General features: G+C 45.3%; 1 protein-coding gene across 1 annotated transcript in view; it reads right to left on the reverse strand.

Moving 5' to 3' along the window:
• Positions 1-14,248, reverse strand: part of tbc1d4 (TBC1 domain family, member 4) — a 172,971-nt gene that overhangs the window by 34,028 nt on the left and 124,695 nt on the right. The window contains exons 13-14 of the mRNA XM_029703680.1: positions 7,187-7,335; positions 4,723-4,935 (exon numbers count right to left, since the gene is read on the reverse strand). Of these exons, the coding sequence (XP_029559540.1) occupies positions 4,723-4,935; positions 7,187-7,335 (362 nt within the window). The remainder of the gene's footprint in view (positions 1-4,722; positions 4,936-7,186; positions 7,336-14,248) is intronic.

A 14,248-nucleotide genomic window follows, 5' to 3' on the forward strand; every position in this document is an offset into this window, starting at 1 on the left:
TTAAAAGTCGTGCTATAAATTCTCAGACAACCCAAAGATTCCTTGATGCCCTTTCAGACTCCCTCTGCCTACCCAAGGACGTCAGAGGACAAAAATCAGTTAACCACCTAACCGAGGAACTCAATTTAACCTTGCGCAATACCCTAGATGCAGTTGCACCCCTAAAAATTAAAAACATCTGTCATAAGAAACTAGCTCCCTGGTATACAGAAAATACACGAGCTCTGAAGCAAGCTTCCAGAAAATTGGAACGGAAATGGCGCCACACCAAACTGGAAGTCTTCCGACTAGCTTGGAAAGACAGTACCGTGCAGTATCGAAGAGCCCTCACTGCTGCTCGATCATCCTATTTTTCCAACTTAATTGAGGAAAATAAGAACAATCCAAAATTTATTTTTGATACTGTCGCAAAGCTAACTAAAAAGCAGCATTCGCAAATGGAGGATGGCTTTCACTTCAGCAGTAATACATTTATGAACTTCTTTGAGGAAAAGATCATGATCATTAGAAAGCAAATTACGGACTCCTCTTTAAATCTGGGTATTCCTCCAAAGCTCCATTGTCCTGAGTCTGCACAACTCTGCCAGGACCTTGGCTCAAGGGAGATACTAAAGTGTTTTAGTACTATATCTCTTGACACAATGATGAAAATAATCATGGCCTCCAAACCCTCAAGCTGCATACTGGACCCTATTCCAACTAAACTACTGAAAGAGCTGCTTCCTGTGCTTGGCCCTCCTATGTTGAACATAATAAACGGCTCTCTATCCACCAGATGTGTACCAAGCTCACTAAAAGTGGCAGTAATAAAGCCTCTCTTGAAAAAGCCGAATCTTGACCCAGAAATTATAAAAAACTATCGGCCTATATCGAATCTTCCATTCCTCTCAAAAATTTTAGAAAAAGCTGTTGCACAGCAACTCACTGCCTTCCTGAAGACAAACAATGTATACGAAACGCTTCAGTCTGGTTTTAGACCCCATCATAGCACTGAGACTGCACTTGTGAAGGTGGTAAATGACCTTTTAATGACGTCAGACCGAGGCTCTGCATCTGTCCTCGTGCTCCTAGATCTTAGTGCCGCTTTTGATACCATCGATCACCACATTCTTTTGGAGAGATTGGAAACCCAAATTGGTCTACATGGACAAGTTCTGGCCTGGTTTAGATCTTATCTGTCGGAAAGATATCAGTTTGTCTCTGTGAATGGTTTGTCCTCTGACAAATCAATTGTAAATTTCGGTGTTCCTCAAGGTTCCGTTTTAGGACCACTATTGTTTTCACTATATATTTTACCTCTTGGGGATGTCATTCGAAAACATAATGTTAAATTTCACTGCTATGCGGATGACACACAGCTGTACATTTCAATGAAACATGGTGAAGCTCCAAAATTGCCCTCGCTTGAAGCCTGTGTTTCAGACATAAGGAAGTGGATGGCTGCAAACTTTCTACTTTTAAACTCGGACAAAACAGAGATGCTTGTTCTAGGTCCCAAGAAACAAAGAGATCTTCTGTTCAATCTGACAATTAATCTGGATGGTTGTACAGTCGTCTCAAATAAAACTGTGAAGGACCTCGGTGTTACTCTGGACCCTGATCTCTCTTTTGAAGAACATATCAAGACTGTTTCAAGGACAGCTTTTTTCCACCTACGTAACATTGCAAAAATCAGAAACTTTCTGTCCAAAAATGACGCAGAAAAATTAATCCATGCTTTTGTTACTTCTAGGCTGGACTACTGCAATGCTCTACTTTCTGGCTACCCGGATAAAGCACTAAACAAACTTCAGTTAGTGCTAAATACGGCTGCTAGAATCCTGACTAGAACCAAAAAATTTGATCATATTACTCCAGTGCTAGCCTCCCTACACTGGCTTCCTGTTAAGGCAAGGGCTGATTTCAAGGTTTTACTGCTAACCTACAAAGCATTACATGGGCTTGCTCCTACCTATCTTTCCGATTTGGTCCTGCCGTACATACCTACACGTACGCTACGGTCACAAGACGCAGGCCTCCTAATTGTCCCTAGAATTTCTAAGCAAACGGCTGGAGGTAGGGCTTTCTCCTATAGAGCTCCATTTTTATGGAATAGTCTGCCTACCCATGTGAGAGACGCAGACTCAGTCTCAACCTTTAAGTCTTTACTGAAGACTTATCTCTTCAGTAGGTCCTATGATTAAGTGTAGTCTGGTCCAGGAGTGTGAAGGTGAACGGAAAGGCTGGAGCAACGAACCGCCCTTGCTGTCTCTGCCTTGCCGGTTCCCCTCTTTCCACTGGGATTCTCTGCCTCTAACCCTATTACAGGGGCTGAGTCACTGACTTACTGGTGTTCTTCCATGCCGTCCATGGGAGGGGTGCGTCACTTGAGTGGGTTGAGTCACTGACGTGGTCTTCCTGTCTGGGTTGGCGCCCCCCCTTGGGTTGTGCCATGGCGGAGATTTTTGTGGGCTATACTCGGCCTTGTCTTCGGACGGTAAGTTGGTGGTTGTAGACATCCCTCTAGTGGTGTGGGGGCTGTGCTTTGGCAAAGTGGGTGGGGTTATATCCTGCCTGTTTGGCCGTGTCCGGGGGTATCATCGGATGGGGCCACAGTGTCTTCTGATCCCTCCTGTCTCAGCCCCCAGTATTTATGCTGCAGTAGTTTATGTGCCGGGGGGCTAGGGTCAGTCTGTTTCATCTGGAGTATTCTCTTGTCTTATCCGGTGTCCTGTGTGAATTTAAATATGCTCTCTCTAATTCTCTCTTTCTCTCTTTCTCTCGGAGGACCTGAGCCCTAGGACCATGCCTCGGGACTACCTGGCATGATGACTCCTTGCTGTCCCCAGTCCACCTGGCCATGCTGCTGCTCCAGTTTCAACTGTTCTGCCTGCGGCTACGGAACCCTGACCTGTTCACCGGACGTGCTTGTTGCACCCTCGACAACTACAATGATTATTATTATTTGACCATGCTGGTCATTTATGAACATTTTAACATCTTGACCATGTTCTGTTATAATATCCACCCGGCACAGCCAGAAGAGGACTGGCCACCCCTCATAGCCTGGTTCCTCTCTAGGTTTCTTCCTAGGTTTTTGGCCTTTCTAGGGAGTTTTTCCTAGGGAGTTTTTCCTAGCCACCGTGCCTCTTTCACATGCATTGCTTGCTGTTTGGGGTTTTAGGCTGGGTTTCTGTACAGCACTTTGAGATTTCAGCTGATATACGAAGGGCTATATAAATAAATTTGATTTGATTCCAGAATCACAAACAGAAGTGAGATGCAAGCGAGAGACGCGTGACCCTCCAAAAATGACTGATGTCTTGAGATTTTGCTTCAATATATCCACATAATTTCCCTTCCTCATAATGTCATCTATTTTGTGAAGTGCACCAGACCCTCCTGCAGGAAAGCACCCCCACAACATAATGCTGCCACCCCCGTGCTTCACGGTTGGGATGGTGTTCTACGGCTCGCCAGCGTACCCCTTTTTTCTCCAAACATAACGATGGTCATTATTTTTGAAGATAGAAACAGTTCTATTTTTGTTTCATCAGACCAGAGGACATTTCTACAAAAAGTACAATCTTTGTTGCAAACCATAGTCTGGCTTTTTTATGGCGGTTTTGGAGCAGGGGCTTCTGCCTTGCTGAGCAGCCTTTCAGGTTATGTCAATATAGGACTTGTTTTACTGTGGATATAGACACTTTTGTACTTGTTTCCTCCAGCATCTTCACAAGGTCCTTTGCTGTTGTTCTGGGATTGATTTGCACTTTTCGCACCTTAGTTCGTTCATCTCTAGGAGACAGAACGCGTCTCCTTCCTGAGCGGTATGATGGCTGCGTGGTCCCATGGTGTTTATAGCTGCGTACTATTGTTTGTACAGATGAACGTGGTACCTTCAGGCGTTTGGAAATTGCTCCCAAGGATAAACCAGACTTGTGGAGGTCTACAATTATTTTCCTGAGGTCTTGGCTGATTTCTTTTGATTTTCACATGATGTCAAGCAAAGAGGCTCTGAGTTTCAAGGTAGGCCTTGAAATACATCCACAGGTACACCTCCAATTGACTCGAATGATGTCAATTAGGCTATCAGAAGCTTCTAAAGCCATTACAACATTTTCTGGAATTTTCCAAGCTGTTTAAAGGCACAGTCAACTTAGTGTATGTAAACTTCTGACCCACTGGAATTGTAATACAGTGAATTATAAGTGAAATAATCTGTCTGTAAACAATTGTTGGAAAATGACTTGTGTCATGCACAAAGTAGATGTCCTAACCGACTTGACAAAACTATAGTTTGTTAACAATACATTTGTGGATTGGTTGAATGAGTTTTAATGACTCCAACCTAAGTGTATATAAACTTCCGACTTCAACTGTATTTCCTTTCAGATATCTAATGTAACTCTAGCTATTATCCTCTCAGATATCATACTCTGGCTTACGATAACTATGTTCTCTCATATCTAACTCTGGCTAATGCCAATGCCAACTTTTTTCATGTCCTGAAATTGTTCAAATGCTATTTTATGCTTAAAGATTAGATTTAGGGTTTGGGTTAAGGGTTAGGGAAAATAGGATTTTGAATGGGAATACATGTGTGTGTGTGTGTGTGTGTGTGTGTGTTTGTGTGTGTGTGTGTGTTTGTGACAGGGGGTTGGGTACAGGAGTAAGCTAAGAGACAAGTTTCCTTTGTCTCTGCATAATAGATGACTAAAGCTCCATTCTATTCTCACTCACCCTCCAGTCTCTGGTTCTCCTTCTCCATGCGTAGCAGCAGTATCTGCTGGTGGATCGCCGTCTTCCATAGGGCCCGGTAGTGCGCCGCCGTCCTCTTGGGCCTCTTCCCAGTGAAGGTGTCACCCGAGGTGGGCAGTAGACTGGCCAGGGGGTCCAGACTTGGGTCGAAGGAGCGGGGGGAGAGGGGCAGCAGGTCCATCACATCACAGTGGTCTGAGAGACAACACATCCAAATAACTGAGACTGCAGCCATTTTTAGGGGGTTATAAGTAGGGCTGTGGCAGTCACGAAATGTAATCAGCTGGTGATTGTCAAGCAAATAACTGTCGGTCTCACGGTAATTGACCGTTAATTAACATAAACAAATTTAGCATCTCCTGGCTTCCACACATAGCCTACAAGCCACTGATACAGACCTTTGGAACATCTACATTTTAAAAAGTCTAATAAATCCATGTAATATAGCCACTTTGTGTGGCCGTAGTGCACCATAAAAAATCCATGCCTTTTGCAGCCAGTAGCCGTTGTGCCCTTCTCCCTGAGTGCTGCCTGCTCCAAATCACATCTCAATCACGTGATTGGGTCTTTCTCACAGGCTACAAGTGAAGACAGACACATCTGAGATGCAACTGCACGCGTCCTTATTTCCGAGGTGCATATTGATGATATTGGAAGAACTGTCCACTTTTACTTTTCATCAGCAAACAAGATGAGTAGGCCTAACGAAAAGCAAAAGCACTAGCCTATGACAATCTACTATCCACATTAGTACAAAAGTCAATCTATTCTATTCTCTGCGAGAAATAAATATTCCAAACATAGTCCGGGACAGTTGTGGGATGTGATAGATCCCAAATGTATACGACCACTAGCTTCAAAAACACTTTTTTTTATGCAATGTGGCTGATGCAACAGATCAGAACGTTTAGCTTAAAATGAACTATTAGGCTATTTCTTCACATTAAAAGCACAGCGATGCATACATGGTAGTAGGCTATAAGCACATATGTTCCATTAGCAGGAAAACACTATTATCAAAAGTGACCGCAAATGTGATTATGCATGTAATGGTTTTATTATAAAAGATGCATTTTTATGGTGAAAATTATCTTACGAAATGTGAAACTCACACGCTGCTTATGTATGCCAGTTAGGTTCTACACTCCTTGTAAAGCAGATTAATTAAAGTTATTTGGCCACTTTAGTTGTGATACAAACCTATTCAAAACATATAGGCCTATGGGTTAGGCTACATGAGGTGTGCGACTATGACAAAAAAAAAGTCAGTGTTTCTTATGCTGGGCATCATTCACAAGTGATAATATATAATTCACAGGCTAATATTGTCACCCATCAGACTATTCTTGATTTAATCTTGTCTTTACATATACTAAATAATATATGTGTGAAATTTGTTTGGATTTAGAATGGAGCATTATTATGCACCTGTATTGAAACAGGGGCAAGGGAAAAAATACATGTCATCTATGCACTTAAATGGAGGATGCTTTTCCCGTGGTTCATTTTCATGCCAGCCAGGTATGCTATACTCCTGTTGTAAATATAAGCAATGTGCTTAATATTAGGAAAGTTAGGAAATACATTTAGTAGGCCTAGCCTATAGAAAGCTGATGAGATCCTCCTCTTTTTAATAGTGGCCATCACTGTTTTCTCGCGCAATTTCAAAGCCTATAGAAATGTTGCACAACATGAGCTCATGGGCTCTCATGAAGTGTTTGATTAGATTTTCGAATACATTTGCATTGATGTCAGAGTGATTTGAGTGACAAGCATCAGAGCTTGGAGAATCGCCTAATAACCGTGACTAAATGGTCACGTGGAATTTGACTGCCTTCATGACTCGTGACCACCATAGTGGCGGTAATATGGTCACCGCAACAGCCCTAGTTGTAAGTGGGTCTCTTGCAGGCATGGTGCTTAGTGTTTGAGAGGACACGAGTTCAAGGATATAGATGCTAATCATCACGTTTCATCACAAATTCATTATACATTCCAACTTTGCTGGCTATATTGTAAGCCTATTGTAATTCTGTACTAAAAGTACTGTAAGTGGGAATGCATTGTATTGGGTATTGTAATCTGATTATGCCGTTCTTAATTGCCCGATGGGAAAAATAAAGTTGGACTGAATTGAGTTTAATTGAATTGTACCAGTGTCTTACGGATGGTTTGTAATTACAAACCATCTGTGCTTGAGATGGGGAGCTACACTGGGGCTTCGGGAAAACAGTCTATTTTTACAATACACTTTTGCCAGCGTGAGCTACTTTATTAAGTGTTCTCGGGCGTGAAAATAGAATTTAACAAAGTTTTACACTGAGCAGCGCGAGCCTCTCACAGAGCCGTGCTGCTTGTGCCTAGGTTTCATTGAAATAATATAGCAGCGTCTCACACTGCAAAAATTACTTGTTCAGTGTAGCAGGCCTGTTACACACACACACACCTGGGTGCTGCATGGATGTGGGCTTGTTCAGGGGCGAGGCGACCCGCAGGAAGATCTTCTGTCTCCAGGACACTTTGCGGAGGTTGAGGGGTGCACTCACACTGTCACTGCTGCATCCAGATAGGGTCCTCTTCCTGCCCTCCCCATTACTGATGGGCAAGGGAAACGGATAAAGAGGGAGGGAGGGGGGGTTGAGAGAGAGAGGTGGGGAGAGAGAGAGCAAGAGAGGGAAAAGGAGGGAGAGGGAGCGAGAGAGTGAAAGAGAAGAGGAGTGGGCATGTCACAAATACAAAGGCACGTAAACAAACACCCACACACAGATAGTAGTATACACACGCAGTCTCACACACGCAGTCTCACACACGCAGTCTCACACACGCAGTCACACACACACACACACACACACCTAATCTCAACACTGAGACAGACAGATGCTAATCAACAGGTCTGTACTGCAGAAGGGTGTGTGATTAAACCACCAAGACAAACCAAAAAGGAACACTTCTCACAACAAACAAAACATTGATTGAAGACTGATTCACATATAAATATTGATTAATAAAGTAGAAATTAGTACAGTAGATCCATAATTAGTACATAAAACAAGAGCAAACATCAAGACACAGATGCAGCCACTGTTACATGGATGTTTGGATCATTTCCTTGGGAAAGAAGAAGTTGCGTTTTATGGGAGAGAGGAGAATAGGGAAAGGAAGCTGACTGATCTATTTCAAGACTATGATTCCGTCTGAAATGGCACCTTATTGTGCAAAAGTAGTGCAATATATAGCAAATAGGGTTCTATTTCGGACACACCCTGTTTCTCAATTGTTTCTTAAACCAAAGGTTAAAGCCACACTCTGTAACATGTGCCTACCATCAAAGAGTGGGCCACCGACAAGATAAACTGTCTTTAAATGTCAAAGAAATGTAGACATGACTTGAAAATGTCTGCAGTTAACACTAGACAATACATTTCAAAATATGTAACCTTGCGTAACCCTGGATCAGATGACAACTGATACTCAGATTAACAAGATACTGTCTAGTCATGAGGCGCTTACTTCACTGCTCCAGAGACCCGAGTAGAGAATAACAGGAAGCCACCTCATAGAGCGAGGTCAGGGCTACGGGGACACTGTTGCTGAGACGGTGGCAGTGCCCCGACATCCTATAATAGTGTTGCATAATTTTGGGAGGTGGTTCGATTTGAGATTGTAGTGCAGCTCTGGTTTCCATGTGGTCAGGAAGTGAAAAAACTCCCCATTCCTTAATGATTACAAGCATACCCATAACATGATGCAGCCAACACTATGCTTGGAAATATGAGAGTATGAGAGTGGTACTCAGTAATATGTTGTATTGGATTTGACCCGAACATAACACTTTGTATTCAGGACACATAGTTCATTTCATTGCCACCTTTTTTGCAGTATTACATTAGTGACTTCAAATCAAATTGTATTTGTCACATGTGCCGAATACAACAGGTGTAGACCTTACTGTGAAATGCTTACTTGCAAGCCCTTAACCAACAGTGCAGTTTTGAGAAGAAAAGAATAAATAATGAGTGACAATAAAATAACAATAACGAGGCTATTTACACGGGTTCCCGGTACAGAGTCAATGTGCGAGGGTACAGGTTAGTTGAGGTAATTGAGGTAATATGTACATATAGGTAGGGGTAAAGTCACTATGCATAGATAATAAACAGCGAGTAGCAGCAACGTAAAAAGGGGGTAGGTCAATGCAATTATTCTCGAGTAGCCATTTGATTAGCTGTTCAGGAGTCTTATGGCTTGGGGGTAGAAGCTGTTAAGAAGCTTTTTGGACCGGTACCGCTTTCCATGCGGTAGCAGAGAGAACATTCTATGACTAGGGTGGCTGGAATCTTTGGCAATTTTTAGGGCCTTCCTCTGACACCACCTGGTATAGAGGTCCTGGATGGTAAGAAGATTGGCCCCAGTGAGGTACTGGGTCGTACGCACTACAGGAGGAGTCTGAGCACGCACCCATGATGGGCCCCCGTGTTGAGGATCAGCATGACGGATGTGTTGTTACCTACCCTTACTACCTGGGGGCGGCCCGTCAGGGAGTCCAGGAATCAGTTGCAGAGGGAGGTGTTTAGTCCCAGGATCCTAAGCTTAGTGATGAGCTTTGAGGGCGCTATGGTGTTGAACGCTGAGCTGTAGTCAATAGCATTCTCATGTAGGTCCAGGGATTGCAATAGAGATACGTGGATCTGTTGGGGCGGTATGCAAATTGGAGTGGGTCAAGGGTTTCTGTTATGATGGTGTTGTCAGCCATGACCAGCCTTTCAAAGCATTTCATGGCTGCAGGTGTGAGTGCTACGGGTCGGTAGTTATTTAAGCAGGTTACCTTGGTGTTCTTGGGCACAGTGTCACGCCCTGGCCATAGAGAGGGTTTTGTTCTCTATTTTGGTTAGGCCAGGGTGTGACTGGGGTGGGCGTTCTATGTTCCTTTTTCTATGTTTTTGTATTTCTTTGTTTTGGGCCGAGTAGGGTTCCTAATCAGAGGCAGCTGTCTATCGTTGTCTCTGATTAGGAATCATACTTAGGCAGCCTTTTCCCACCTGTGCTTTGTGGGATCTTGTGTTTGTGTAGCTGCCTGTGAGCAGCCCAGAACGTCACGCTTCGTTTTCATTTGTATTGTTTGGTGAGTTTCATATTTATTAAACATGTGGAACTCTAAGCACGCTGCGCCTTGGTCTACTCCTTTAGACGAGCGTGACAGAAGATCCCACCAAAGAAGGACCAAGCAGCGTGCCCAGGAAGAGCAAGGATCCTGGGCCAGGGAGAGAAAGGACTGGACATGGGAGGACATCCTGGACAGCAAGGGATCCTACACTTGGGAAGAGATCCTGGTCGGAAGGGATCACCTCCCATGGGAACAGGTAGAGACACTCAGAAGAGCGGAGGCAGCAGGAAAGAAGGAACAACGGCAACGGTATGAGGGAACACGGCTGGCAAGGAAGCCCGAGAGGCAGCCCCCAACATTTTTTTGGGGGGCGCACACGGGGAGTGTGGCAGAGTCAGGTTGGAGACCTGAGCCAGCTCCCCGTGCTTACCGGAAGCAGCATGGTACTGGTCAGGCACCGGTGTTATGCTGTGAAGCGCACAGTGTCTCCAGTGCATGCACATAGCCCGGTGCGCTATAGGCCAGCCCCCCGCAAGTGCCATGCTAGAGCGGGCATTGAGCCAGGACGGGTTGTGCAGGCCGTGCGCTCCAGACCTCCAGTGCGTCTCCAGGACTCAATCTATCCTGTGCCTGCGCCCAGAGCCAGGCCTCCTGCATGTCTCCCCAGCCTGGTGAATCCTGTGCCGGCGCCCAGAGCCAGGCCTCCTGCATGTCTCCCCAGCCTGGTGAGTCCTGTGCCTGCGCCCAGAGCAAGGCCTCCTGCATGTCACCCCAGCCTGGTGAATCCTGTGCCTGCGCCCAGAGCCAATCCGGAGCCGCCAGAGCCACCCGCCAACCCGGAGCCGCCAGAGCCGCCCGACAGCCCGGAGCCGCCAGAGCCACCCGCCAGCCCAGAGCCGCCAGAGTCGCCCGCCAGCCCGGAGCCGCCAGAGTCACCCGCCAGTGTCGCTCGCCAGCCCGGAGCCGCCAGAGTAGCTCACCAGCCGGGCGCAGCCAGAGTCGCCCGCCAGCCGGGCGCAGCCAGAGTCGCCCGCCAGTCCGGGGCCCGCTGCGAGGGTCCCCAGTCCGTGGTCAGCGGCAGGAGATCACGCTCTAGGGGAGCCATCTAAGTGGGCCAAGCCGAAGGTGGAGCGGGGTCCACGTCCCGCACCAGAGCCTGTGAGCAGCCCAGAACGTCACGCTTCGTTTTCATTTGTATTGTTTGGTGAGTTTCATATTTATTAAACATGTGGAACTCTAAGCACGCTGCGCCTTGGTCTACTCCTTTAGACGAGTGTGACACACAGGGACTATGGTGTTCTGCTTGAGACATGTAGGGATTACAGATTCGGTTAGAGACAGTTGCCAGTTGGTCAGTGCATGCTTGGAGTACACATCCTGGTAATCCGTCTGAATGTTGACCTGTTTAAAGGTCTTACTCACATCAGCTAAGGAGAGCGTGATCATACAGTCTTCCGGAACAGCTGTTGCTCTCACGCATGCTTCAGATTTTCTTGCATCGAAGCGAGCATAGAAGTAATTTAGCTCTTCTGGTAGGCTCGTGTCACTCGGCAGCTCGCGGCTAGGCTTCCCTTTGGAGTCCGTAATATTTTGTAAGCCCTGCCATATTTGACGAGCGCCGGAGCCGGTGTAGTAGGACTCAATCTTAGTTCTGTATTGACACTTTGCCTGCTTGATGGTTCGTCGGGGCATAGCGGGATTTCTTATAAGCATCAGAGTTCATCCCAAAGGTGTTCGATGGGGTTGAGGTCAGGGCTCTGTGCAGGCCAGTCAAGTTCTTTCACACCGATCTCGACAAACGATTTCTATATGGACCTCGCCTTCCCCAAACTGTTGCCACAAAGTTGGAAGCACAGAATCGTCAAGAATGTCATTTTATGCTGTACCGTTAAGAATTCCCTTCACTGGAACTGAAGGGGCCTAGCCTGAACCATGAAAAACTGCCCCAGACCATTATTCCTCCTTCACCAAACTTTACAGTTGGCAATATGTATTGGGGAAGGTAGCGTTCTCCTGGCATCCGCCAAACCCAGATTCTTCCGTTGGACTGCCAGATGGTGAAGCGTGGCTAATCACTCCAGAGAACGCGTTTCCACTGCTCCAGAGTCCAATGGCGGCAAGCTTTACACCACTCCAACCAACGCTTGGCATGTGTGGCCTACCACTTCGCGGCTGAGCTGTTGTTGCTCCTAGACGTTTCCACTTCACAATAACAGCACCTACAGTTGACCGGGACAGCTCAAGCAGGCAGAAATTTGACTTGTTGGAAAGGCATCCTATGACGGTGCAACGTTGAAAGTCACTGAGCTCTTCAGTACGGGCCAGTACGAGCCATCTACTACCAATGTTTGTCAATGGAGATTGTATGGCTGTGTGCTCGACTTTATACACCTGTCAGCAACGGGTGTGGCTGAAATAGCCAAATCCACTAATTTGAAGGGGTGTCCACATACATTTGGCCATGTAATGTATTTCCAAAATGTTTTTTATCTTATGTCCAAAAATGAAAATGCTAAATAATAATAATAAATACACAGAATCCAAAGAATTATAAATATACACAATAAATGTCTTAAGGCTTAAACATCCTTTAACCTGTCTCCTCCCCCTTCATCTACACTGATTGAACTGGATTTAACAAGAGATAATGCATCATAGCTTTTCACCTGGTCAGTCTGTCATGGAAAGAGCCGGTGTTCTTAATGTTTTGTACACACTGAACAAAAATATAAATGCAACACGCAAAGTGTTGGTTTCATGAGGTGAAATTAAAGATCCCAGACAATTTCCATAAGCACAAAAAGCTTAATTCCCTTAAATTTTGAGCATACATTTGTTTGCATCCCTGTTAGTGAGCATTTCTCCTTTGCCAAGATAATCCATCCAAATGACAGGTGTGGTATATCAAGAAGCTGATTAATTAAACAGCATGATCATTACACAGGTGCACCTTGCGCTAGGGACAACACTCTAAAATGTGCAGTTTTGTCACACAACACAATGAGATAATGGATGGGCTGGACATGCCGAACATTATATTATAGTATCCACTCCTCGTAACCATGTTTGCCAGTGACAGTTTCTTCCCATTCAAATATTTTTGTTCATCAAAAGGTTCAGTAATAGACCCATTTAATTCCAGTTTATATTGCAAGGGCTGTTTCGTTTGGGGAATGCGCTGTCAGTGTGTCGGTATATTGTATGTATAATATAGGACATTCGGAAAGTATTCAGACCCCTTCACTTTTTCCACAATTTGTTACGTTACAGCCTTATTCTTAACTTGATTACATTTCAACCCCCTCTCAATCTACACACAATACCCCACAATGGCAAGGCAAAAACAGGTTTTTAGAAATGTTTTGCATATAAAAAAATAAACGGAAATATCAAATATCAAGTATTCAGACCCTTTACTCAGTACTTTCTTGAAGCACCTTTGGCAGCGATTACAGCCTTGAGAATTCTTAATTATGAAGCTACAAGCATGGCACACCTTTATGTGGGGAGTCTATCCCATTTTTCTCTGCAGATCTTCTCAAGCTCTGCCAGGTTGGATGGGGAGAGTCGCTGCACAGCTATTTTCAAATCTTTCAGAGATGTTTGATCAGGTTCAAGTCCAGGCTCTGGCTGGGCCACTCAAGGACATTCAGAGACTTGTCCCGAAGCCACTGCAGCAAAGTCTTGGCTGTGTGCTTAGGGTCGTTGTCCTGTTGGAAGGTGAACCTTCGCCCCCAGTCTGTGGTTCAAATATCCAGCGCTCTGGAGCAGGTTTTCATCAAGGCTCTCTCTGTACTTTGGTCTGTTTATCTTTCCCTCGATCGTGACTAGTCTCCTAGTCCATGCCGCTGAAAAACATCCCCACAGCATGATGCTGCCACCACCATGCTTCACCGTAGGGATGGTATTGGCCAGGTGATGAGCGGTGCCTGGTTTCCTCCAGACATGACGCTTGCAATTCAGGTCAAAGAGTTCAATCTTGGTTTCATCTGACCACACAATCTTGTTTCTCATAGTCTGAGAGTTCTTTAGGTGCCTTAGCAACTGTCATGTGCCTTTTATTGAGGAGTGGCTTCCGTCTGGCCACTACCATAAAAGCCTGATTGGTAGAGTGCTGCAGAGATGGTTGTATTCTGGAAGGTTCTCCCATCTCCCCAGACAAACTCTAGAGCTCTGTCAGAGTGACCATCGGGTTCTTAGTCACCTCCCTGACCAAGGCCCTTCTCCCCAGATCACTCAGTTTGGCCAGGCGGCCAGTTCTAGGAAGAGTCTTGGTGGTTCCAAACTTCTTCCATTTAAGAATGATGGAGGCAACTGTGTTCTTGCAGACCTTCAATGCTGCAGAAATGTAGTGAAACCCTTTCCTAGATGTTTGCCTCAACACAATCCTGTCTCAAAGCTCTA

The sequence above is a fragment of the Salmo trutta genome, chromosome 20 (genome assembly GCF_901001165.1).
Source record: "Salmo trutta chromosome 20, fSalTru1.1, whole genome shotgun sequence".
In the NCBI taxonomy this organism is placed as follows: Eukaryota; Metazoa; Chordata; class Actinopteri; order Salmoniformes; family Salmonidae; genus Salmo; species Salmo trutta.